The 26,390-nt window shown below is 42.4% G+C and overlaps 2 protein-coding genes across 3 annotated transcripts in view; one reads left to right on the top strand and one right to left on the bottom strand.

Annotated features, from left to right (window-relative positions):
• The first annotated feature begins 996 nt into the window (after positions 1-996).
• On the top strand, positions 997-10,972 carry LOC112228426 (beta-galactosidase-1-like protein 2). Its single transcript, XM_024393738.2, has 19 exons — positions 997-1,215; positions 1,588-1,773; positions 2,474-2,542; positions 3,103-3,198; positions 3,691-3,799; positions 3,922-4,014; positions 4,253-4,334; positions 4,465-4,529; positions 4,706-4,790; positions 5,105-5,242; positions 5,442-5,522; positions 5,720-5,826; positions 6,037-6,183; positions 6,376-6,447; positions 6,557-6,635; positions 6,739-6,826; positions 7,061-7,172; positions 9,801-9,917; positions 10,102-10,972. The coding sequence occupies exons 1-19, from the start codon at positions 1,124-1,126 to the stop codon at positions 10,186-10,188; spliced, it is 1,905 nt and encodes a 634-aa protein (XP_024249506.1). The 5' UTR covers positions 997-1,123; the 3' UTR covers positions 10,189-10,972.
• Positions 10,973-11,034: 62 nt separating this feature from the next.
• LOC112228427 (galactosylgalactosylxylosylprotein 3-beta-glucuronosyltransferase 1) overlaps positions 11,035-26,390 on the bottom strand; it is a 55,427-nt gene continuing 40,071 nt past the window's right edge. Inside the window, exons 3-7 of one of the 2 annotated variants that reach the window (XM_024393741.1) lie at positions 15,716-15,858; positions 13,897-14,417; positions 13,270-13,566; positions 12,372-12,475; positions 11,035-11,571 (exon numbers count right to left, since the gene is read on the bottom strand). In XM_024393741.1, the coding sequence (XP_024249509.1) occupies positions 12,389-12,475; positions 13,270-13,566; positions 13,897-14,417; positions 15,716-15,827 (1,017 nt within the window). In that variant the 5' untranslated portion in view covers positions 15,828-15,858 and the 3' untranslated portion in view covers positions 11,035-11,571; positions 12,372-12,388. Of the gene's footprint in view, positions 12,476-13,269; positions 13,567-13,896; positions 14,418-15,715; positions 15,859-26,390 lie in introns of both variants that reach the window. The other variant, XM_024393740.1, reaches the window with a different exon arrangement.

Below are 26,390 nucleotides of genomic sequence, written 5' to 3'. Positions count from 1 at the left end.
CTACACACTGCTGCAACATGACCATGAAACTCTAACAGGATAACTGATATATCCTAACATGACTTTGTCTAGTAGAGGCTCTGACAGGCTTGGGTTACCGGTGGGGAGCATAGTAAAATGATTCCTCTGTTTTACTACGCTCCCCACCGGTTCTACGTCGCACCAAACGGCGGGCATCACAAACACCAGGAATTTTCAACTTAAATTGCTCCACCTCCAAACTTAACGCTACTCCTTTCTATGATGCCCTGTTCCTAAGAGCAAAGAAAGCAACAGATATTGACCCAAGTTACGTAACCCAAGCCTGTTCCCTCTGTTTAGAAGAAACACAAACAAATATCACAAGTCCACTACAGGCTACCTTCACTGATTCAACTGCCCCCAACTCCTTTCTCACCCACCTTGGAACCACAAATAGATCAGCCAAAAGGCAAGGGTCCACTTTCTCCAAAAATGTAACTCCTACTGGTCCAGATTCTTCTTTATCATGTCTGATGCCATTCTTCCTAAACATTCATCTTCCCAATTACACTTGGCTCTTCATCTTCCTCGCTGTCTATAAACACATCTATCCGTTCTCCACGCTCTTGCTGCATCTTCATCCACTACATTGCTTGTAGAGCACGCACTGATGGCGTTCCTCCAAACCCAACTTCTGTTAATTAGCCCACTTAACAAGTCTGGCTATCGCTGACCTCTCCATGCTTCCTTCACCTTACAAACATTTACCATACCGACGACTGACTACATTACCCCAACCATGCTTCTAATATGGAAATAATAATGTCCCATAAATACTTTAATATTTTAAATTCTTCAGCATTTTGCTTCGATAGGCTATCAATTTATGACGTGGAAATGTCTCAATGTATTTATTTTGTCTCAAAGAGTCTCTCTCTCACACCATCGCACAAACACACCCTTTCTGGGCGGTGCAATGCTTAATAGGCTATACTCTATCTATCCTGAGGGAGTTGCAGTTGCAGTGATCCTCCTAGCTACATTTTCCCCAGCAGATCCGAGCAGATTAGATGTGTTTGTCATTGGAAAGGGTTTCATTTCTATAAAGTAAGTACTGTCTATCAACAGATAACAGATTGACATATATATTTACTATTAACAGATGGTTGTTCTAAGAATAAGGAAAGCCCACAAAAGACGTTATGCACTTCTGTGTTTGAGCATTGTTGGCTTCATCATGTACCGGTACCTGGGGTAAGTAAGATAATAATATTTAACTTATTATTCATTCTATGGCATGTTTTATGAGCATGAATTGATAGACTGAAAAAATATTTTGTCTTCACTTCAATGATTAGCCCTACTCTGAAGTATTGGACTTTCGCACAGTGCCCTTTTCTATCCAGTATGTAAAAAGGATGACTACAACTGTGTGTGGTTTCATGCATATCATTTCTTGATAGTGGATAACACAAAAGTACCTTATTTTATCCATATTATCTATTTATAAGATTGGAGGACTATGTCCCATCTGGAACTAGCCTAGAAAGGAGTGCTACTTGTGTGACCTGTATTGTTCAATGTTTATTGACCCAAATCAATGTGACACGGACAATTCTTGCCTAGTACTGCGCCCGGAGGCAGGAGAATGAGCAGGAGAGTAGGTTTGAGTGCCAACTCGTCCCAGTTCACCTTGGAGGGAGAAACATTCCGTATTCTGGGGGGATCCGTCCACTACTTCCGGGTCCCTAGAGCCTACTGGAGAGACCGCCTGATGAAAATGAAGGCTTGTGGCATCAACACCCTCACTACGTAGGTAGCATACAATCACTAAGGCAATCACTACCTTTGACCATCTGAAATGGCATGCTATTCATAGAGCACTACTTTTGACCAGACTCCTATGGGTCCTATGGGTCCTATGGGTCCGAGTAGTGCACTATACTGAATAGGGTTCCAATTTGGTCATAACTTAAGCCTACAGTACAATAGTTACTCATAAAATAAAATCTCATTTTATTTGTCACACACTTTGTAAACAACATGTGTAGACTAACAGTGAAATGCTTACTTACGGGTCCTTTTCAAACAATGCATAATTAAAGATAAAAATAAATACATTTGAAATAGTAAACCGAGGAATTGAATAATGAATAACAATAATGAGTTAAAAAAACTTTGTCTGTACACAGGGAGTACCAGTACCGAGTCGATGTGCAGGGGTACAAGGTTGTTTATGTAGCTATGAATATATACAGTAGGTAGGGGTAAAGTGACTAGGCAACAGGATAGATAATAGACAGTAACTGCAGTATATGTGGTGAGTGTGAAAGTGTTTGTGTGAGTGTGTGTGTGTAGCATCAGTATGCATGTGTGTGTGTGTGTGTTCAGTGTGCCTGTGGCATCAGTATACTGTACATGTGTGCGCATGTTATGTGTGTGTGTGTGTTGTAATAGTTCATGACTGGTCATTTGTTGGGCGATAATGAGGAGCATTCTGTGTATCTTGCAGATATGTACCATGGAGCTTACATCAGCCAGAGAGAGGGGTTTTCCACTTTCAAACAGAGTTGGATTTAGAGTAAGGACCCCCTGTTCCTCCTCTTCACCATTTACAGTTGAACGTTTGCAGCTTTCCATTGCTCTTTACAAACACAAACAATTGCCTTTCATCTTATTTATCCCCCCTGGCATTAATACTCAAACGACTGAAATGTATTGGCAATTTCATTCTACATCTTTTGGCATCAGGTGTTGTTATTACTCGAACTGCCATGCTCATGGGAGTGATTAGCAGATGCACTATCCAGACAACATCCAATGCATCTCCACAACAACAGCGCTTGCTGTGCAATTAATGGCACTGAGGTCAGGTCACATGATTTATCATGTTTCCAGGGAACTTGGGTTCACACCAATTTCATATTTCTATGGTTCACAGAATATTTGCAAATCTGATGCTCAAGTGAAACTTACACTCCAAAATCAGACCTCAGTCCAGAAGTGGGCTTATTTTTATATCTGAAAAGTACTGACAATCTTTGGTAAAGAGTGATGTCCCTGTTTTTGCCACTGGTGTTGAGGTGAAGTAATTGGTGTACCTGACTGATTATAACTCTTCATCGTGTCTTGTTTTCCCAGAGCCTACATTAACTTGGCTGCTGAGGTAGGACTCTGGGTGATCCTGCGTCCAGGGCCATACATTTGCTCTGAGCTCGACCTAGGAGGGCTGCCGAGGTCAGTCAGCTGTCGGTCTATCTATTTGTATGTTTGCCTGTCTATCTGACCTTCCATTCTTAAACCACTGCATTTGGAGTTTGGTGAAATTGAGGCCAATGGAGCCATCCATTTTGAATAGGAGACTCTGTCCTACACTACTTTACTGCTGAATTGTCTACTCTTAAGAGCCAGGACATTTCTGAGGCAACATTCCTCAGTAAATGTAATAAGGAAGTCGGAGCGTGTAAATGTGTTTTGCACAGAGGCACTTGATCTAGCAACACAAGGTACCATTTTGATTGTAATATGCGACCATGGGGACCAGGGTAAACAACTTATGCTATACCCCAGGGAGGAGTGGATTGGCTGTCTTCTACCTTTCTGTCCTCCTGGGAATATGACTCAACAGTTCATGAACAGTGAGTTTCACTGACTACAACACCCCCAATTCTCTTTCTCCCTGGCAGTTCTAATAATACTTTTCCACTCTCTTTTCTTCCCTCGGTTAAGTTGGCTTCTTCGTGACGAGAGTATGAGGTTGAGGACTACTCACCCAGGATTTGCTGAGGCAGTCAACACGTTCTTTGACAAGCTCATTCCAAAAGTGGTTCCTCTACAGGTCATTACTTGGTTCCTATTCGAATAGAACCTGGCTGTAGCCAAACTAAAGCTATAGCTAGGGAATACATTGACGGTATAATTGTCCTATAACATTTGAAAATGTATTTTTGCTTTTTTCAGTTCAAGAAAGGAGGGCCCATCATTGCTGTACAGTTGGAAAATGAATATGGATCATTTGCAATGGATAACACTTACATGCCTTTCATCAAGGAGGTAATCATATACACACACACACACACACACACACACACACACACACACACACACACACACACACACACACACACACACACACACACACACACACACACACACACACACACACACACACACACACACACACACACACACACACACAATGTAATTACGGTATGTATGGCATTATCCAATGAGGTTTTATAATGTATGGGTCATGTCCAGTATTTGTACTCACTACTGTGTTTCTTCATAGGCTCTACAGTCCAGAGGAATCAATGAGCTCTTACTGACGTCAGATAACCATGAGGGATTAAAGGAAGGGGGTGTGACAGGAGGTACAGTTTATCATTACAGTTGACGCACTTACAGAGTCCTTATTTTACACCGTCCTTGTGTCCACATTCCCTGATCAAAGTTCTGCTGTCATTTTACAGTATATTCCTTTCATTCCAACCTATCTTATAGTAATCAGAACAGTGAATCTACAGAAACTAAATCAGGGGGACATCAAGTATTTGAATGCTATTCAGGTACGTCTCATCCACTCCCCTTGCTCCTCATCTCAATATTAGAACATTTTCAACAAATGCTTAGCAAAGGTTACTAGGAAGATCAGCAAAGTATTTATACATTGGCCACGTTTTAAAATGACACAAGTCTGTATTGATCATGTGTATGTTGTGGACTGTGTATTTATGCATGGCAGCCCAATAGCCCCATGATGGTGATGGAGTGCTGGACAGGCTGGTTTGATGCATGGGGAGACCTCCACCATGTCCTCGCTCAAGAGGGTAGGGTTGTATTTTTAAGCTTACCTACTTACTTAGGCTTTGTCGTGGTCCCTCCATTTCTCCCTGTCCTGAACCTCTTTCCATGTGTTTACCTTCATCTTTCCAGTATATGCAGGATTCCGCAATGATTTAAAAGTAGTAGTCAGTGAAATGACTTATTCTGTAGTTTTTCAGACTGTGGAGTTTTTCTGAAGCTGCTATTCATGAACATATTCTTGTGCCTGTCATTTCCACATTAACATGCTTCTCCAAAATGTCAGTTATTAAATTGTTTGATATCTGCGATGAACATGAATGATCTCTTTGTTCGTCAGATATGGTTTCTGCTGTACGGGAGATTCTGAGACGCGGCATGTCCATCAACCTGTACATGTTCCACGGAGGGACTAACTTTGGCTTCATGAGTGGAGCACTGACTAACCCAATCTACAAGGCACTAATCACAAGCTATGGTATCTTATCCAGATATTTATTACAGGTTTTAGCAGCATTCCAATTTACACTAGTGGCAATGTGTTTTGAAGTTTCCTCTCACAAATGAGTTTTGTATTGTATTATCTTGTATTGCACATTGCCACCAGTGAGTGGCAGTGTGTACCAACATGTCATAAGAGATCTTCTCTGTCCCGACTGATGATTGCTGTTATCCAGATTATGATGCACCTCTGTCCGAATCGGGAGAATACACGCCAAAGTATCACCTTCTCAGGGATCTATTCAGTCAGTACCACAGTAAGTTGATCACTAAACGTAAAAATAATAATTAAATAGCCCGACTTTTGTCAACTTTAAGGGCTGGTTTTCCAGACCAATAGAGAATCCCCATTGAAAATGTGTTCAAATCCAGGGTTAGTTTTACTGTAACCTGAGTCTGGAAGACTGTGTGTGACCTCACTGTCTGATGACTCCCTTGTCCTTGTGTGTCGGAGGTGAGAAGCTCCCTGATATGCCAGCCCTGCGTTGGAAGGAGACGTATGAGCCAGCCATCATGTACCAGCACCTCTCTCTGTGGGACGCCTTGACCTTCGCTGAGGAGGTATGCGTGTGCATATGTGTGTGTGTGTGTGCTGGTCCATGTGTAGGTCGGTCTGTGTGTGTGTGTGGGTCTGTTTGTGCCTCTGTGTGCATATGTGCGTATGTGTGTATGTACTGTATGCGTGTGTATGCGTATGCATGGGTCAGATCTACACCAAACTTACGCTTCACGACTGTGTGTGTGTGTGTGTGGCTCTTTATGTCTCTCTAGCCATTTAAATCACCAACCCCAGTCAACATGGAGAATCTCCCAGTGAACAGTGGGAATGGCCAGTCCTATGGCTATACCCTCTATGAGACCATTATAACCAGCGGAGGCTCCCTCAAGTCTGGAGACAATGTACGGGACAGAGCCCTGGTGGGTCTACACATCCTATAGACACGATGTCTTGTTAAAGTATAGAGTTTATGACACAGTTCTATCACATTTTTTTATTCAAATGGTCCTGTTAATGTGGAAATCTATTATGATTCTCTTATGATAAAGAAGCTGGTAAAATACAGTCACGTTTGAAGGCATTTATTTGACAGATATGAAGTTTGTTTTTAGGTGTTTGTGGACAGACACTACATTGGCATTTTCAAGCATCAGAATCTGGAGCTAGCGGTGCCTGATGGAAAGGTACTGCAAGATGAACACGAGGCCTACTGGAAGCTACTTCCAAATAGTACCTACAAGCTTTTCAAATAATGATAATGAGCCAAATAATGATTTAATATTCTAACTACAGGAGAAACGGACATTGAGCTTACTGGTTGAGAACTGTGGACGAGTTCACTATGGGAAAGCTCTAGATAAACAGCGCAAAGGTGCACACCTATTTTGCCTATATTATTCTACTGTAGCAGAAACCGATAACAATGTCCTTATTTTCAGCTTTGATGCCTTTTTATTGTCTGTGTTGTATTTTAGGTCTCGTAGGTGACATTCTATTGAACAACAGTCCTTTGAGGGACTTCACAATATACAGTCTGGATATGAAAACCAGCTTTATTGATAGGTTTGTATATTTTAATTTTCAACTTGTAGTACTTGTAAACAATCAAGTTCATAAAAAGTCATTTTTATGAGCTTGAGCACTACAGATACCAATCAAGTAAACCAATGTTTGTGTGTGAACATTTCATGGAACACATTTCTGATGGTGGCCCACTCTTTGATGGTATTCATGTACATATTAAACAGTGTGGCGTTAATATATTTGTGACTATACCTTGAGTAATATCTATTTCAGCCTCAACCAGGCGCCTTGGATGTCCCTTCCACACGTTCCCAGTTTCCCTGGATTCTTCCTGGGAAGAATGTTTACCTACGGCTATCCAAGTGACACCTTCGTCAAGCTACCAGTGAGTAAATACAGTCATATTATACTGTGATACTTTGGCTGTGACACTTGTTATGGTGTGCGTGCTTCTCTCTGATGCTATTGTATGTTTGTTATCGTGGAAGTGGAGCGGGGAAGTCTTGTGATTAAGGGCCTGATTTTCAGACTTAGGAAATGCACAATGAGCTCTTTGGGAGTGTCTCCCTTATGCAGACTGAATATATTGAATTAAACCGCTGAAAAACCTCCCACTTGCTGGCAAGTAGATTTCCTCATGGAGATTTCATTCAATGGTGTTTTCAGTGCATTTATCTAAAGCCATCCCTTTAAATACGGTGTACCATTAATGATACTTTTTTTATAGACTCAATATAATATATTGAGATAACGGGTTCAGAATATTAGGGATCAATGAAAGAAAGCCATCTAAACATATGCATAGTCAGAGCTTGAAAGGATCTGCAGAAAAGAATGGTAGAAACTCCTCAAATACGGGTGTTAAACAAATCTAAATATATTTTATATTTAAGATTCTTCAAAGTAGCCACCCTTTGCCTTGATGACAGCTTCGCAAACTCTTGGCATTCACTCAACCAGCTTCATGAGGTAGTCACCTGGAATGCAACAGGTGTGCCTTGTTCAAAATTAATTTGTGGAATATCTTTCCTTAATGCGTTTGAGCCAATCAAGTTGTGTTGTGACAAGGTAGGGGTGGTATAAAGAAGATAGCCCTATTTGGTAAAATACCAGGTCCATATTATGGCAAGAACAGCTCAAATAAGCAAAGAGAAACAACATTTTTTAACTTTAAGACATGAAGGTCAGGAACATTTCAAGATCTTTGACAGTTTCTTCAAGTGTAGTTGCAAAAAAACATCGCTATGATGAAACTGTCTCTCGTGAGGACCGCTACAGGAAAGAAAGACCAAGAGTTACCTCTGCTGCAGAGGATAAGTTCATCAGTTACCCCACCTCGAATTTCTGCAAATAAACCACTACTCAAGGATACCAATAATAAGAAGAGACTTGCTTTGGCCAAGAAACACGAGCAATGGACATTAGACTGGTGGAAATCTTTCCTTTGGTCTGATTAGTCCAAATTTGAGATTTTTGGTTCCAACCGCCATGTCTTTGTGAGACGCAGAGTAGGTGAACGGATGATCTCCGCATGTGTGGTTCCCATCGTGAACCATGGAGGAGGAGGTGTGATGGTGTGGGGTTGCTTTGCTGGTGACACTGTCAGTGATTTATTTAGAATTCAAGGCACACTTCACCAGTATGGCTACCACAGCATTCTGCAGCGATACGCCATTCCATCTGTTTTGCTCTTAGTGGGACTATTATTTGTTTTTCTTCAGGACAATGCCCAAAACACACCTCCAGGCTGTGTAAGGGCTATTTGACCAAGGAGAGTGATGGAGTGCTGCATCAAAGGACCTGTCACCCTCCACAATCACCTGAGCTCAACTCAATTAACATGGTTTGGGATGAGTTGGACTGCAGGGTGAAGGAAAAGCAGCCAACAAGTGCTCAGCATATGTGGAAACTCCTTCAAGACTTTTGGGAAAGCATTCCAGGTAAAGCTGGTTGAGAGAATGCCAAGAGTGTGCAAAGCTGTCATCAAGGTAAAGGGTAGCTACTTTGAAGAATATAAAATATATTTTAATTTGTTTAACACATTTTTGGTTTCTACTTGATTCCATATGTTATTTTATAGTTTTGATGTCTTCACTATTATTCTACAATGTATAAAATAGTAAAAAAAATAATGAAAACCCTTGGAATGAGTAGGTGTGTCCAAACCTTTGATTGGTATTGTATATAAATGTCATTTTTCATTATTATTATTATTTTTAAACAGTTTTAGCTTTGTAGACTAATGAGGGGGGGGGGGGGCAATTTAATCAATTTTAGAATAAGGCTGTAATGCAACAAAATGTTGAAAAAGTCAAGGGGTCTAAATACTTTCTGAATGCCCTGTACATATCATGTTGAAATGTTTGCTTCCATATGACTGGTTTCACATTTGTCTCCAGCGATCATAAGTAAATATCATATCATATAAAAAAAATGCTATTTGTAATTACAATCCCCTTCTCCAAACTCAATTACCTAGCTCTTATCAATTTCTACATTATAGCGCATGGAGAATGGTGTTATTTCTATAGCAGATGTTTTTCCACTTGGAACCGACCGGTGCTCGGCCTTATTCATGGTTTCCTCATGAGTAAAGGTGGTGAAATTATGAGGGTATTAAACCAAGGCAGAATACGGCGTATCTGTATAGTCACCTCCGCCATACATTTCTATGATCTCCACCACAAACCAATAGCTGGCTGTCACACGTGTTTTCTCACACACAAGTTCAAGGTCAAAATACGCGTAAAGATAAAAGTCCCATAAAAAGGGAATAAAGTCCCATAGCTCAAATCTGAATTCCTCCTAAGTGAATTGCGAATAGATACATTTTCTAAGAATGAACTAGAAAATCCCTTGAAAAAAATGTGTTGATAGTATTTATGGTATTGAAGTAGTATGTTTGAGGTGGCTTTCAGCAAGCACATTAATTATTTATGAGGCGTAAACTAACGGGGATGACAGTAAAGTTATGATGTTGATAATTTTGTAATGCCTATAATAATCTTTGCAGGGCTGGGGCAAAGGGGTAGTCTTCATCAATGGTTTGAACCTGGGGCGCCACTGGTATATCGGCCCCCAGCAAACACTCTACCTCCCAGGACCTTTTCTCAACAGTGGAGTAAACCAGGTAGGACTCACTACAAGCACTTAGTCAGCAACATTATGGTAAAATAAGACATTAAAAGAGATCATACATGCTCTTAGTCTTAGGTTCACAAAGTTGTGTTTACTTACAGTCTCGTTCAGTCACGCTCATGTGTTTCTTCATCATCTTCATTTTCATCAACATCATAATCATCATCATCATGCAGGTCATTGTGTTTGAAGAGCAGGAAGCTGATTATAAAATCACGTTTGAAGAGACTCCTGATCTGGGCATGGCTGTGGACATTCAGTAACTGCAATCCCAAGCTACTGTACTTTTAATAAACAATAATACTGGATGGATCTTATTTTTAATTTTTCTCTGGGACCCAAAATGCTGTACATTGTATGGGGATAACTCACCATACATATTGTTCATCATTTTATTGACGTAAATATCCTCCAAACTGGATTTTCATTGAATCTAGTAACGAGAACAAAATATCACAGCCTAAAAACAAAGCTATTTTCAACTGGAATCATTGTGTTGGCTAAACATGTCATCAACGTCTGTATGTATCATGATGATAAGTATTTTGGTTATAACAAATGGCATGTCATGTTAATGATAACATTTTGGTGACCCTTGCTTCCAAACAAAATGTTATACCTGTATCATCTGACCACTGATTGATAGACTACAAGAGCTTCAGCAGTTTTATTTTAGTATTCATCATGCATCAAATTGGCAAATATGAGTTAGTGTGATGTATGTGCTTGGCACTTCAATAATGTATCTTCCCTGAGACCAGGACTGTATAGGACTAATTAATACAAAATTAAACCAATGCTCTGATTTTGAACAGAAATTACAATATAAACAAGAATAATAAACCACGTCAAACAAGGAAAGCAAAGAGATGCTGACATACTAAGTACATTTTTATGATCGTATTTACATATAAATATTACAGTGGCAGTTTACAATGCAGAAGTATTCCTTCTGTTTACCTTTGAATATCAAATCAAAGGTCAATAAGTGGCGTTTGGGGTCCAGACTGGTCAGAAAATTACATACTGTATCAAGGGAAGACTATTACTGGCATGTATCCTGTGACTGTAGTATGTGTTGTGAAATAATAATATTGCATTGACTAGCATAACATTTATTTTTTATTTTTTAAATAAAACGATTTCACTGGCAAACGTCCTCACCTATTTTCTGTTGGAGGTGAAACAGCATTTCACACCAAAATGAACATTGAACATTGACATTGATGAACAAAATGAAATGATCTTAAAGTGCTGATACAATCAGTAGTGTTATGTGATCAGTAAAACATGTGCAAATGGACAAAAAACAAACAACCAAAAGTCTGTGTGCATGTGCGTCACGCATTTGTATGTCTGTACACTGTGCACGCCTATCTGTGTATGTGTATGAGACATGTCCTAATTAGTGATTTGAGGGAGTGTAGCTGTCTGTGTCTGTTCAGTGTTTTACAGTGGAACGTGGGAAGGGTTCATGTCCTCTCCAGATCAGTCTTTCAGTCAATGCTGACTCGAGTCAGACAAGGACCCCTTTATCCAGGTCTGCTCCACACCCCAAGAACAGTCCGCTCTACGACAAAGGGAGCCCAATCACCAGCAAACAAGGGCCATTCGGGTCCCCTGATTGGTCCGGTTTGGTCCAGTACCTAGTTTTAAGGATGTTGATTGGACAGTTGGTTTGTGTCGGCTGGGTTGACAATGCTTCTTATTGGCTACTGTAAGGAACCACCGACAGTAGTCTGAACCACCGACAGTCTTTAGTCTTAAGCTGCACTCTGGCGACTGGCTAGCTCCTCGTATACAGCTTCCATCGATACATCAGTAAAACGCTTAGCTAGATACAGTATCACCTTCTTTGAAGCTATGCTTTGATATTCTACGCCTGTATTGATACGTGGCTTTGTGCTGCTTGTAGTAGACAAGGTGGCTGTCTGACTCCCTTTACAGTGCTATTACTGTAAATACATGTTAAACTCCAATCCTGCCTGCCTGCCTTGTCTTTTGTCAGTCCATTTGGAATGACAGTCATATTTATTGATAACTCAATGGTGTAAAGTATATGGGCTTAGGAGATAAAGAAAATACATAATTAAGAAATTATTTCAGAGTTACATTTTCATTAATACCAAACATTGAGAGAATTGTTTAGGCAACTGGTTTTGAAGAGGGGTTCATAGACATTAAACCATAAAAACAGCTTTTTAGTGTGGATCACTTGTCAAGTTTTTATTTTATGAAATCATAACATCCCTGTTATACAAATTCAGACAGATTCGGCAAAGCTTTACTCTATGAATAATAAAATAATATTACATGTTTTAATATAATAATAATAAGCTCACAGAGGCTCAGATAGACAGGTTGGCCCTCAGACATAAGGTTGCAAAAAACCTGGGAACTTTGGGAAAGGTACATAATCCCAGTCAATGTAAAGCTTTCTTTTTACCTGTGTTGGAAGAAGTTTCATATCTCCACGTTGGAGTCGGTAAATCCTTTCTTTCCCTCATTCACCAGAACAGGCTTCTCTGTCCTAGTGTGCCATACAAGTACCTGGTGGGTTGGGGGGGTTCAAGTTAAAAAGGTGGAGAAGGTACAGCTGAAAGCATGTTTGTACCAGTTCAAAGATCCACAAATCTTTGCGCACCCTTTTTATCGTGTTTTTGAAGATGTTTGTATTGTTGTAGAGAGCGGAAGTATGATTCACTTGCTAGATTCGTACTGATATTCAAACATGGTCAACATTTGCTGAAGGTATATGGAGTGCGGAACTGTGTGTGCGAGTGTGTGAACACAGGTGAGATGCAAGGGGTCTAAAACACATGGGTTGATGAAACAACATGCATTTTCTAAAGCAGTTGATCGGAAGTACATTTCATGAGGCAAAATGTAAAAAAAGTTGAGGAATAAAGGCCTTAGCAACTGAAAGCCTATTGAAATCCATACAGTAAGAGCATTATTCTCCTCCATATACAGTGGAAAAGAACAACTAAAAGACAAGTTTGCTTCAGTGACTTCCTGTGCTGTGCATACCACTATTTGTTATGACCACATTTTCAGAGCACCAAACTAGTTGAAATGAAGTCACTACAACAAGATTATAATGTCAGTGTAATATCAGCTGTAACCAATATAATTGTCTACTTGTCTTGTAATGGTCAACAGTCACAACACACCTCTTTAATATAATAATAGTATATGCCATTTAGCAGACACTTTTATCCAGAGAAACTTACAGTAGTGAGTGCATATATTTTCTTATGGGTGGAATCAAACCCACAACCATAGCATTGCAAGCACCATGCTCTATCAACTGAGCCACACAGAACAACTATCAGGTTCCTCACCTTAGTGCAATTAGCAGCCTTGGGCTCCAGGTCATTGAGGGTGACCAGCTCCCGCAGTAAGCTGCTCTCCTGGTATCCTCCCTTGACTCCCCGCAGCTTGAAGTAGGCCTGAGGTTTAAAGAGAATGAGGCGGAGGTTCACCGCAAACCCAGCCATGTCTATGGCAAAGGGTCGGTGGGGGTCAAACACAGTCTTCCATCCATACACCATGCCCAGGGTGTTGACCTTAGGGGACTCGTAGCGCAGGCCGCCCACAAAGGCTACAGGCCACACCGACACCTTCCTCGTTGAACGCATCTACACAAGATGAAGGAGAGAGAGGGTTGTTCCCATAGAGATTTGTATTCTATATGTAATTATATGGTTGAGTCATTGGTTGGAGAAGGATTACCATGTGATCAATAAGTATAGATTTTCCAGTATATTATATTAATTTATTTTATCATGCGCAAATAGGCAGGTGTCAAGTGATGCCTATGTTTTTAGGCTGTGCATTTACCTAATGGAATACTGTAAGGATTCATGTTCTTTATGTCATTACACAGTTAGTGTAAAAATGTAGCCTATTTTGGTAACTCAAGAGGAAACAACTCTGTAATGCACAACATCTCTCCCTGTTCCACTCACCTCCTCAAACAGCTCCAGACTGTAGGTGTTGTCATCATCTGCAAAGTAGACGATACCTGGCTGGCTGTGTCTATTATTGGAGCTGAAAGTCTCTCGGAGCCAGCGCAGGGCCAGGTTCCTCTGCATGGTTCCCCGGGGTATCCTGGGGTCCCTCGTGTCCCCACGCAGCTTATAGTTCCTGGGTGTCTCCACGTTGAGGTGAGTGTAGTTCAGGCTTGTTTCCCGGAGAAGCCTGATGACCAGCGGGGTTCGTCTCGGAGAGTCCTCCACCAGGATCCAGTGCAGGTTAGGCACGTGGAGGAAGGTGTTGGCCAGACGTGTCAGCTCTGCCTTCTGGACCGGCCGGCTGTAGGTTGGGGTGACGACGTGGAGGGTGGGGAGGACAGCAGCCCAGGGCGGCGGGCGGCTGTAGACGTATTCGGTGTGTACCACCTCCACAATGTCCTTGTTGTTCTCAGCGGAGCAGGGCTTCTTGAGGGTGAAGGTGTTCCGGGAGTCTCGTCGACTCTCATGTCTGTCATCTAGGAGAAGGGAAAGAAAGCTGGTATTGTTGGTATAATAAACTGTTATAGACTGTTTAGGAACTGTATGTTTCCAGAAAGATGGCCTTCGTAGAGTGTAAGGCAAGATCTAGTCGTGCAAATAGTTGTACATAGTTCTACAGTTGTATAGTTGGACTTACCCATATGTTATGGAGTAAATTTTTGAACAAACGTATCATTCTGAAATCTAATGCCATGCTCTTTTGCGAGACATGTATTCTCCTTGTGATAAATATAATATACTCATCACTAACTTATAACGGAATGAAGTAGTTGTCAGACTAATATGAGTTAGTTTAAGGTGTGAATCCGAATAGAGAAATACACCACAAAAGTATGTGGACACCTGCTCGTTGAACATTTCATTCCAAAATCCTGGGCATTAATATGGAGTTGCCCCCCCCTTTGCTGCTATAACAGCCTCTACTCTTGGGGAAGGCTTTCCAATAGATGTTGGAACATTTGCTGCGGGATTTGCTTCAAATTCAGCCACAAGCGCATTAGTGAGGTTGGCACTGATTTTGGGCGATTAGGCCTTTTATTGTAACCAAGGACAGATTTGTATGCACTCCCATTCTGTGAGCTTGTGTGGCCTACCACTTCGCGGCTGAGCCGTTGTCGCTCCAAGATTTCTCCACTTCACAATATCAGTACATACAGTGGACCGGGGCAGCTCTAGCAGGGCAGAAATTTGACGAACTGATTTGTTGGAAAGGTGGCATCCTATGATGGTGCCATGGTGAGGCTGTTCAGTAAGGCCATTCTATTGCCAATGTTTGTCTATGGAGATCGCATGGCTGTGTGCTCGATTTTATACACCTGCCAGCAACGGGTGTAGCTGAAATAGATGAATCCACTAATTTGAAAGGGTGTCCACATACTTTTGTATATATAGTGAAATTCAATTTCGCGGACCATACATGTTGTACTGATAGAGCTCAAATTGATAGCGACCTCATGCCACGGTCTCACAAAATGACAATTTTCCTTCACACACAGGTGAGATTTTCAGCTCATTATGAACAAAAACATATCCCCAATTGTCTTAAAAGTCTTGCAATAGAGAATGAAGCATATTCTGATAAAATGTTAAGTGGGGGAAAATGCCAAAAAAATCAGCTGTAAAATCAGGGACATGTGTAGACGTTGTAATTTTTAATCATGTCTCTAAAGTGTACTATATAAAGAGGAGCATCCCAAAATAAGCAAAAATGGTTTCCTTTACTAGAGAGACTAACCATGAAACCCCCCTAGGTAAATGCAGGAACGACTTTTACCCTTTCGAGCAGCTAGCAAGGGGTTGATGGCACCCTGATGCCAAACAGTGATGAGTAGCGTCCAAGGCAACACGATCAACACGATGGCCAGAATGTCTCGTCTCTTCGGCATCTCCGAGGTCAAACCTGAGCCACGTCATTACCTGCAACACACAACAGATGGGGAGTGTTATGTGCTTAGTCTCCTTTACACTTTTACAGTTCCCTCTGGAAATATCATTTTGATATTGGCAACACATTAACAGTCTACTTACAGACATGTTAACATGTCGTTTTCCTCTGTTTTGACATGCAATGATTATTGTTAGCCAATTGACCTGTTAAGGCTAAGAGGTAGGGCTGTAAGCATTGGTTAAACTGCCAGTAACTGCATGTTTCATGTGCTCATACTCCATGCAAGCCTCATAACTTGTCATCAGAATATATAAACTCAGCAAAAAAATAAATGTCCTCTCACTGTCAACTGCGTTTATTTTGTGTAAATATTTGTATGAACATTACAAGATTCAACAACCGAGACATAAACTGAACAAGTTCCACAGACATGTGACTAACAGAAATGTAATAATGTGTCCCTGAACAAAGGGGGGGGTCAAAATCAAAAGTAACAGTCAGTATCTGGTGTGGCCACCAGCTGCATTAAGAACTGCAGTGCATCTCCTCCTCATGGACTGCACCAGATTTTCCAGTTCTGTGAGCCCTCACCCTCCGATCCAACAGGTCCCAGACGTGCTCAATGGGATTGAGATCCGGGCTCTTAACTGTCCATGGCAGACACTGACATTCCTGTCTTGCAGGAAATCGCGCACAAAACGAGCAGTATGGCTGGTGGCATTGTCATTTTTTATTATTATTTTTTTACATTTTTATTTCACCTTTATTTAATCAGGTAGGCCAGTTGAGAACAAGTTCTCATTTACAACTGCGACCTGGCCAAGATAAAGCAAAGCAGTGCGACAAAAAACAACACAGTGTTACACGTGGGATTAACAAAAGTACAGTCAATAACACAATAGAAAAATCTAAATACAGTGTGGTCAAATGGCGTAAGGAGGTAAAGCAATAAATAAGCCATAGTAGCGAAGTAATTACAATTTAGCAAATTAAGACTGGAGTGATAGATATGCAGATGATGATGTGCCAGTAGAAATACTGGTGTGCAAAAGAGCAAAAAAAAGTAAATAAAAAAAACAATATGGGGATGAGGTAGTTAGTTGGATGGGCTATTTACAGATGGGCTGTGTACAGATGCAGCGATCGATAAGCTGCTCAGATAGCTGATGCTTAAAGTTAGTGAGGGAGATATAAGTCTCCAACTTCAATGATTTTTGCAATTCGTTCCAGTCATTGGCAGCAGAGAACTGTAAGGAAAAGCGGCCAAAGTAGGTGTTGGCTTTGGGCATGACCAGTGAGATATACCTGCTGGAGGCGTGCTACGGGTGGGTGTTGTTATGGTGACCAGTGGGATGAGATAAGGTGGAGCATTACCTAGCAAAGACTTATAGATGACCTGGAGCCCGTGGGTCTGGTGATGAATATGTAGCGAGGGCCAGTCGATGAGAGCATACAGGTCGCAGTGGTGGGTGGTATATGGGGCTTTGGTGACAAAACAGATGGCACTATGATAGACTGCATACAGTTTGCTGAATAGATTGTTGAAGGGTATTTTGTAAATTACATCGCCGAAGTCGAGGATCGGTAGGATAGTCAGTTTTATGAGGGTATGTTTGGCAGCGTGAGTGAAGGAGGCTTTGTTGCGAAATAGGAAGCTTATTCTAAATGTAATTTTGGATTGGAGATGCTTAATATGAGTCTGGAAGGAGAGTTTACAGTCCAGCCAGACACCTAGGTATATGTAGTTGTCCACATATTCTAAGTCAGAACCGTCCAGAGTAGTGATGCTAGTCGGGCGGGCGGGTGCGGACAGCGATTGGTTGAAAAGCACGCATTTAGTTTTACTAGCGTTTAAGAGCAGTTGGGGGCCACGGAAGGAGTGTTGTATGGCACTGAAGCTTGTTTTGGAGGTTTGTTAACACAATGTCCATAGAAGAGCCAGATGTACACAGATTGGTGTCGTCTGTGTAGAGGTGGATCAAGGAATCACCAGCAGCAAGAGCGCCATCGTTGATATATACAGAGAAAAGAGTCAACCCTGTGGCACCCCCACAGGGACTGCCAGAGGTCCGGACAACAGGCCCTCCGATTTGACACACTGAACTCTACCTGAGAAGTAGTTGGTGAACCAGGCGAGGCAGTCATTTGAGAAACCAAGGCTGTTGAGACTGCCGATAAGAATACGGTGATTAATAACTTCTTATGGCTGGGGGGCAGTATTGAGTAGCTTGGATGAATAAGTTGCCCAAAGTAAACGGCCTGCTCCTCAGGCTCAGTTGCTAATATATGCATATTATTATTAGTATTGGATAGAACATATTCTAAAGTTTCTAAAACTGTTTGAATGATGTCTGTGAGTATAACAGAACTCATATGGCAGGCAAAATCCGGAGGAGAAATCAAAACAGGAAGTGAGAAATCTGAGTTTTGTATGTATTCACCACAGTCCCCAATGAAATCCCCTTGAGATATTAATGATGTTGCACTGCCTAGGGGTTCCACTAGATGTCAACCATCTATAGAAATTTGAATGAGACTTCTCCTGTGTTGTGGGAGTGAATGAGAGCAGAATCTATCAGGTGTCTGGCAGTCAGCCATTTTCTGATCACACTTATTCCTCATGGTATCCACTTGCGTTCCATTGCTCATGAAGACACAAAGGAATACTCCGGTTGGAACTTTATTGAAGCTATATGTTAAAAACATCCTAATGATTGATTCTGCACTTAGTTTGAAATGTTTCTTCGACCTGTAATATGACTTGTGGAAGTTTTTGTCCGACGCAACGCTGACCAGAATGAGCATTTGGATATGTATATCAAACGCGCTAATAAAATAAGGTATTTGGACATAAATAACGGACATTATCGAACAAAACAAACATTTATTGTGGACCTGGGATTCCTGGAGTGCTTTCTGATGTAGATCAAATGTAAGGGAATATTTATCATGTAATTTCTTGTTTATTTTGACGCCATCATTGCGGCTATTGTGACTTTTACTTCTGAGCGCGGTCTCAGATTATTGCATGGTTTTCTTTTTGCGTAAAGTTTTTTGAAATCTGACACAGCGGTTGCATTAAGGAGAGGCATATCTATAATTCCATGTGTATAACTTATATTATCATCTACATTTATGATGAGTATTTATGTTGAATGATGTGGCTATGCAAAATCACTGGATGTTTTTGGAACTAGTGAATGTAACGCGCCAATGTAAACTCATATTTTGATAAATATGAACTTTATCAAACAAAACATACATGTATTGTGTAACATGAAGTGCTATGAGTGTCATCTGATGAAGATGATCAAAGGTTAGTGATTTGGTTTTTGTGACTTTTGTGTTTTTGTGAATCTTTGGCTGGAAAATTGGCTGTGTTTTTCTGTGGCTATGTGGTGACCTAACATAATCGTTTGTGGTGCTTTTGCTGTAAAGCATATTTGAAATCGGACACTGTGGTGGGATTAACAACAAGATTAGCTTTAAAATGGTATGAGATACTGTACATGTATGTTTGAGAAATTTTAATTATGAGATTTTTGATGTTTTGAAATTGGTGCCCTGCACTTTCACTGGCTGTTGTCATATCGCTCCCGTTAACGGGATTGCAGCCATAATTAACAGAGTCAAAAGCCTTGGCCAGGTCGATAAAGACGGCTGCACAACACTGTCTTTTATCGATGGCGGTTAAGATATCATTTAGTACCTTAAACGTGGCTGAGGTGCACCCGTGACCAGCTCGGAAACTGGAATGCACAGCAGAGAAGGTACGATGGGATTCGAAATGGTCAGTGATCTGTTTGTTAACTTGGCTTTCTTTAGAAAAGCAGGGCAGGATGGGTATAGGTCTGTAACAGTTTGAGTCTAGTGTCACCCCCTTTGAAGAGGGGGATGTCCGCGGCAGTTTTCCAATCTTTAGGAATCTTGGATGATACAAAAGAGAGGTAGAACAGGCTAGTAATTGGGGTTGCAACAATGGCAGCGGATAATCTTAGAAAGAGAGGGTTCAGATTGTCTAGCCCAAATGAAGATCTGTGAAGTTATTTGGATTTTTACGAATTATCTTTGAAATACAGGGTCCTGAAAAAGTGAGTTTATATATACACTGCTCAAAAAAATAAAGGGAACACTTAAACAACACAATGTAACTCCAAGTCAATCCCACTTCTGTGAAATCAAACTGTCCACTTAGGAAGCAACACTGATTGACAATAAATTTCACATGCTGTTGTGCAAATGGAATAGACAACAGGTGAAAATTATAGGCAATTAGCAAGACACCCCCAATAAAGGAGTGGTTCTGCAGGTGGTGACCACAGACCACTTCTCAGTTCCCATGCCTCCTGGCTGATGTTCTGGTCACTTTTGAATGCTGGCGGTGCTTTCACTCTAGTGGTAGCGTGAGACGGAGTCTACAACCCACACAAGTGGCTCAGGTAGTGCAGCTCATCCAGGATGGCACATCAATGCGAGCTGTGGCAAGAAGGTTTGCTGTGTCTGTCAGCGTAGTGTCCAGAGCATGGAGGCGCTACCAGGAGACAGGCCAGTACATCAGGAGACGTGTATAAAGCCGTAGGAGTGCAACAACCCAGCAGCAGGACCGCTACCTCTGCCTTTGTGCAAGGAGGAGCAGGAGGAGCACTGCCAGAGCCTTGCAAAATGACCTCCAGCAGGTCACAAATGTGCATGTGTCTGCTCAAATGGTCAGAAACAGACTCCATGAGGGTGGTATGAGGGCCCGACATCCACAGGTGGGGGTTGTGCTTACAGCCCAACACCGTGCAGGACGTATGGCATTTGCCAGAGAACACCAAGATTGGCAAATTCGCCACTGGGGCCCTGTGCTCTTCACAGATGAAAGCAAGTGCTTTCAGCACAAAAACATCCTGTGGCGGACTGCAATAGCATCGAATAGTCCCCGCGATATGCAACTGTTCAGGGAAGTCAGGAACCAATACACGCAGTCAGTCTGGAAAGCTAAGGCCAGCTTCTTCAGGCAGAAATTTGCATCCTGTAGCTCCAACTCCAAAAAGTTCTGGGACACTGTGAAGTCCATGGAGAACAAGAGCACCTCCTACAAGCTGCCCACTGCACTGAGGCTAGGTAACACGGCCACCACCGATAAATCCATGATTATCGAAAACTTCAACAAGCATTTCTCAACGGCTGGCCATGCCTTCTGCCTGGCTACTCCAACCTCGGCCAACAGCTCCGCCCCCCCCCGCAGCTTCTCGCCCAAGCCTCTCCAGGTTCTCCTTTACCCAAATCCAGATAGCAGATGTTCTGAAAGAGCTGCAAAACCTGGACCCGTACAAATCAGCTGGGCTTGACAATCTGGACCCTCTATTTCTGAAACTATCCGCCGCCATTGTCGCAACCCCTATTACCAGCCTGTTCAACCTCTCTTTCATATCGCCTGAGATCCCCAAGGATTGGAAAGCTGCCGCAGTCATCCCCTTCTTCAAAGGGGGAGACACCCTGGACCCAAATTGTTACAGACCTATATCCATCCTGCCCTGCCTATCTAAGGTCTTCGAAAGCCAAGTCAACAAACAGGTCACTGAACATCTCGAATCCCACCGTACCTTCTCCGCTGTGCAATCTGGTTTCCGAGCCGGTCACGGGTGCACCTCAGCCACGCTCAAGGTACTAAACGATATCATAACCGCCATCGATAAAAGACAGTACTGTGCAGCCGTCTTCATCGACCTTGCCAAGGCTTTCGACTCTGTCAATCACCATATTCTTATCGGCAGACTCAGTAGCCTCGGTTTTTCGGATGACTGCCTTGCCTGGTTCACCAATTACTTTGCAGACAGAGTTCAGTGTGTCAAATCGGAGGGCATGCTGTCCGGTCCTCTGGCAGACTATGGGGGTGCCACAGGGTTCAATCCTCAGGCCGACTCTTTTCTCTGTATATATCAAATGTTGCTCTTGCTGCGGGCGATTCCCTGATCCACCTCTACGCAGACGACACCATTCTATATACTTCCGGCCCGTCCTTGGACACTGTGCTATCTAACCTCCAAACGAGCTTCAATGCCATACAACACTCCTTCCGTGGCCTCCCAACTGCTCTTAAATGCTAGTAAAACCAAATGCATGCTTTTCAACCGTTCGCTGCCTGCACCCACACACCTGACCAGCATCACCACCCTGGATGGTTCCGACCTTGAATATGTGGACATCTATAAGTACCTAGGTGTCTGGCTAGACTGTAAACTCTCCTTCCAGACTCATATCAAACATCTCCAATCGAAAATCAAGTCGAGTCGGCTTTCTATTCCGCAACAAAGCCTCCTTCACTCACGCCGCCAAACTTACCCTCGTAAAACTGACTATCCTACCGATCCTCGACTTCGGCGATGTCATCTACAAAATTGCTTCCAGCACTACTCAGCAAACTGGATGCAGTTTATCACAGTGCCATCCGTTTTGTCACTAAAGCACCTTATACCACCCACCACTGCGACTTGTATGCTCTAGTCGGCTGGCCCTCGCTACATATTCGTCACCAGACCCACTGGCTCCAGGTCATCTACAAGTCCATGCTAGGTAAAGCTCCGCCTTATCTCAGTTCACTGGTCACAATGGCTACACCCATCCGTAGCACGCGCTCCAGCAGGTATATCTCACTGATCATCCCTAAAGCCAACACCTCATTTGGCCGCCTTTCCTTCCAGTTCTCTGCTGCCTGTGACTGGAACGAATTGCAAAAATCGCTGAAGTTGGAGACTTTTATCTCCCTCACCAACTTCAAACATCTGCTATCTGAGCAGCTAACCGATCGCTGCAGCTGTACATAGTCTATCGGTAAATAGCCCACCCATTTTTACCTACCTCATCCCCATACTGTTTTTATTTATTTTATTTTCTGCACACCAATATCTCTACCTGTACATGACCATCTGATCATTTATCACTCCAGTGTTAATCTGCAAAATTGTAATTATTCGCCTACCTCCTCATGCCTTTTGCACACAAAGTATATAGACTCCCCTTTTTTTCTACTGTGTTATTGACTTTTTAATTGTTTACTCCATGTGTAACTCTGTGTTGTCTGTTCACACTGCTATGCTTTATCTTGGCCAGGTCGCAGTTGCAAATGAGAACTTGTTCTGAACTAGCCTACCTGGTTAAATAAAGGTGAAAATAAATAAATAAATAAAAACAGATGAAAGCAGGTTCACACTGAGCACATGACAGACGTGACAGTCTGGAGATGCCGTGGAGAACGTTCTGCTGCCTGCAACATCCTCCAGCATGACCGGTTTGGCGGTGGGTCAGTCATGGTGTGGGGTGGCATTTCTTTGGGGGGCCACACAGCCCACCATGTGCTCGCCAGAGGTAGCCTGACTGCCATTAGGTACCGAGATGAGATCCTCAGACCCCTTATGAGACCATATGCTGGTGCGGTTGGCCCTGGGTTCCTCCTAATGCAAGACAATGCTAGACCTCATGTGACTGGAGTGTGTCAGCAGTTCCTGCAAGAGGAAGGCATTGATGCTATGGACTGGCCCGCCCATTCCCCAGACCTGAATCCAATTGAGCACATCTGGGACATCATGTCTCGCTCCATCCACCAATGCCACATTGCACCACAGACTGTCCAGGAGTTGGCGGATGCTTTAGTCCAGGTCTGGGAGGAGATCCCTCAGGAGACCATCCGCCACCTCATCAGGAGCATGCCCAGGCATTGTAGGGAGGTCATACAGGCACGTGGAGGCTACACACACTACTGAGCGTCATTTTGACTTGTTTTAAAGGACAATACATCAAAGTTGGATCAGCCTGTAGTGTGGTTTTCCACTTTAATTTTGAGTGTGACTCCAAATCCAGACCTCCATGGGTTGATAAATTTGATTTCCATTGATTATTTTTGTGTGATTTTGTTGTCAGTACATTCAATTATGTAAAGAAAAAGGTATTTAATAAGAATATTTAATTCATTCAGATCTAGGATGTGTTATTTTAGTGTTCCCTTTATTTTTTGAGCAGTGTATATATATATATATATATATATATATATATATATATATATATATATATATATATATATGCCTTAGTGCCTTCGAGAGTATTCACTTTTTCCACATTTTGTTACATTTCAGTCTTATTATAAAATGGATTAATTGAAAAAGAATCCTCAGCAATCTACACACAATATCCCATAATGACAAAGAAAAAACAGCTTTTTAAACATTTTTGCAATTGTATTAAAAATTAAAAACAGATATACTTTATTTTCGTAAGTATTCAAATCCTTTGCTATGAGACCTGAACTTGAGCTCAGGTGCATTTTGTTTCCATTGAACATCCTTGAGGTATTTCTACAACTTTAATGAAGTCCACCTGTGGTATGTCCACAGAGGAACTCTAGAGCTCTGTCAGAGTGACCATCGGGTTCTTGGTCACCTCCCTGTCCATGACCCTTCTCCCCCAATTGCTCAGTTTAGAAATAGTTTTGGTGGTTACAACCTTCGTCTCTCCCGAGCCCATACGGGAGTTGTAGCGATGAGACAAGATAGTAGCTACTAACAATTGGATACCACGAAATTGGGGAGAAAAAAGGGCTCTAGAGTTCCTCTGTGGACATGGGAGAACATTCCAGAAGGACAACAGTCTCTGCAGCACTCCACTAATCAAGCCTTTATGGTAGGGTGGCCAGACGGAAGCCACTCCTCAGTAAAAGGCACATGACAGCCTGCTAGGAGTTTGGCAAAAGGCACCTAAAGATTCTCAGACTTTGAGAAACAAGATTGTCTGGTCTGATGAAACCAAGATTAAACTCTTTGGCCTGAATACCAAGCATCACGTCTGGAGGAAACTTGGCACCATCCCTATGGTGAAGCATGGTGATGGCAGCATCATGCTGTGGGGATGGTTTTCAGGAACTGGGAGACTAGTCCGGATCGAGGCAAAGATGAATGGAGCAAAATACAGAGAGATCCTTGATGAAAACCTGCTCCAGAGCGCTCAGGACCTCAGACTGGGGCGAAGGTTCACCTTTCAACAGGACAATGACCCTAAGCACACAGCCAAGACAATGCAGGAGTGGCTTCGGGACAAGTCTCTGAATGTCCTTGAATGGCCCAGCCAGAGCCAGGTCTTGAACCCGATCTAACATCTCTTTAGAGAGACCTGAAAATAGCTGTGCAGCAACGCTCCCCATCCAACCTGACAGAGCTTGAGAGGATCTGCAAAGAAGAATGGCAGAAACTCCCCAAATACAGATGTGCCAAGAAGACGCTATGCTGTAATCACATCCAAAGGTGTTTCAAAACAATTACTGAGTAGAGTAAAGGGTCTGAATACTTATGTAAATCTGATATTTAAAAATGTCTAAAAAACAGTTTTTGCTTCGTCATTATGGGATATTGTGTGTAGAAGAATATTTAATTAATTTGATAATAAGGCTGTAACGTAACAATGAGGTAAAAGTAAAGGGGTCTGAATGCTTTTTGAAGGCACTGTATATATTTATTACCCTTTGTTATTTTTAACCATTTACATTGCAGACTGAATTAAAATACACATGATCTAAACTCTGAATATGGATTGTTTTTAGATTAAAGCCACAATCCTGAACTTGTGTTTTAGCCCAATGGCAGCCCCATAATTTTGCTTCCCAGAAAACATGCCCACATTGGCACAAATGTTGTCCCCAAGTAGGCTGCCAACATTGGGCCAATGTGCCTTTGCTGGGCTAGCCTGTGTTGGGCTGATGTGGGATTGCTGTGGGCTAGCTTGTGTTGTGTTGGTGTGGGCTAGCACACACCTTTCTGAACCATGGCTTCATTATAAAGTGTTGAACCTAAAGAATCAGTGACAGTAATTCTCCACTTTTCAAACGGGCTAGATTTATCCAGTTCATAGATGGATGGGTTGATCCATAGTGGAGCTAGCTGCCATCTAACGAGCGACCATTGCGGCAATGTTAAATCTGTCTGAATTCACCACATGCTAACCCTCCATTGAGGTTCTGCTATAGCTCCCAGACGTGTTCTGCAGAGATAAAGCATTTGCAAAGGAACCTGCTGCCCCTTCAAAGCCATTGCACCCTAGAAAATGTCAGAGACGGCTGCAAGCTTTCATTTCTTTCTGCCTTATAAAAAAGGCAAGCGGGTTTTTGGCAAAGTGGGTGGGGTTATATCCTTCCTGTTTGGCCCTGTCCGGGGGTGACCTCGGATGGGGCCACAGTGTCTCCTGACCCCTCCTGTCTCAGCCTCCAGTATTTATGCTGCAGTAGTTTATGTGTCGGGGGGCTGGGGTCAGTTTGTTATATCTGGAGTACTTCTCCTGTCCTATTCGGTGTCCTGTGTGAATCTAAGTGTGCGTTCTCTAATTCTCTCCTTCTCTCTTCTCTTTTCTTTCTCTCTCGGAGGACCTGAGCCCTAGGACCTGAGCTCCAGGACTACCTGACATGATGACTCCTTGCTGTCCCCAGTCCACCTGGCCATGCTGCTGTTCCAGTTTCAACTGACCTGAGCCCTAGGACCATGCCCCAGGACTACCTGACATGATGACTCCTTGCTGTCCCCAGTCCACCTGGCCATGC

This window comes from Oncorhynchus tshawytscha, linkage group LG30 (genome assembly GCF_018296145.1).
Source record: "Oncorhynchus tshawytscha isolate Ot180627B linkage group LG30, Otsh_v2.0, whole genome shotgun sequence".
NCBI classification, from domain to species: Eukaryota; Metazoa; Chordata; class Actinopteri; order Salmoniformes; family Salmonidae; genus Oncorhynchus; species Oncorhynchus tshawytscha.
This window is presented reverse-complemented; position numbering and strand designations above follow the sequence as displayed.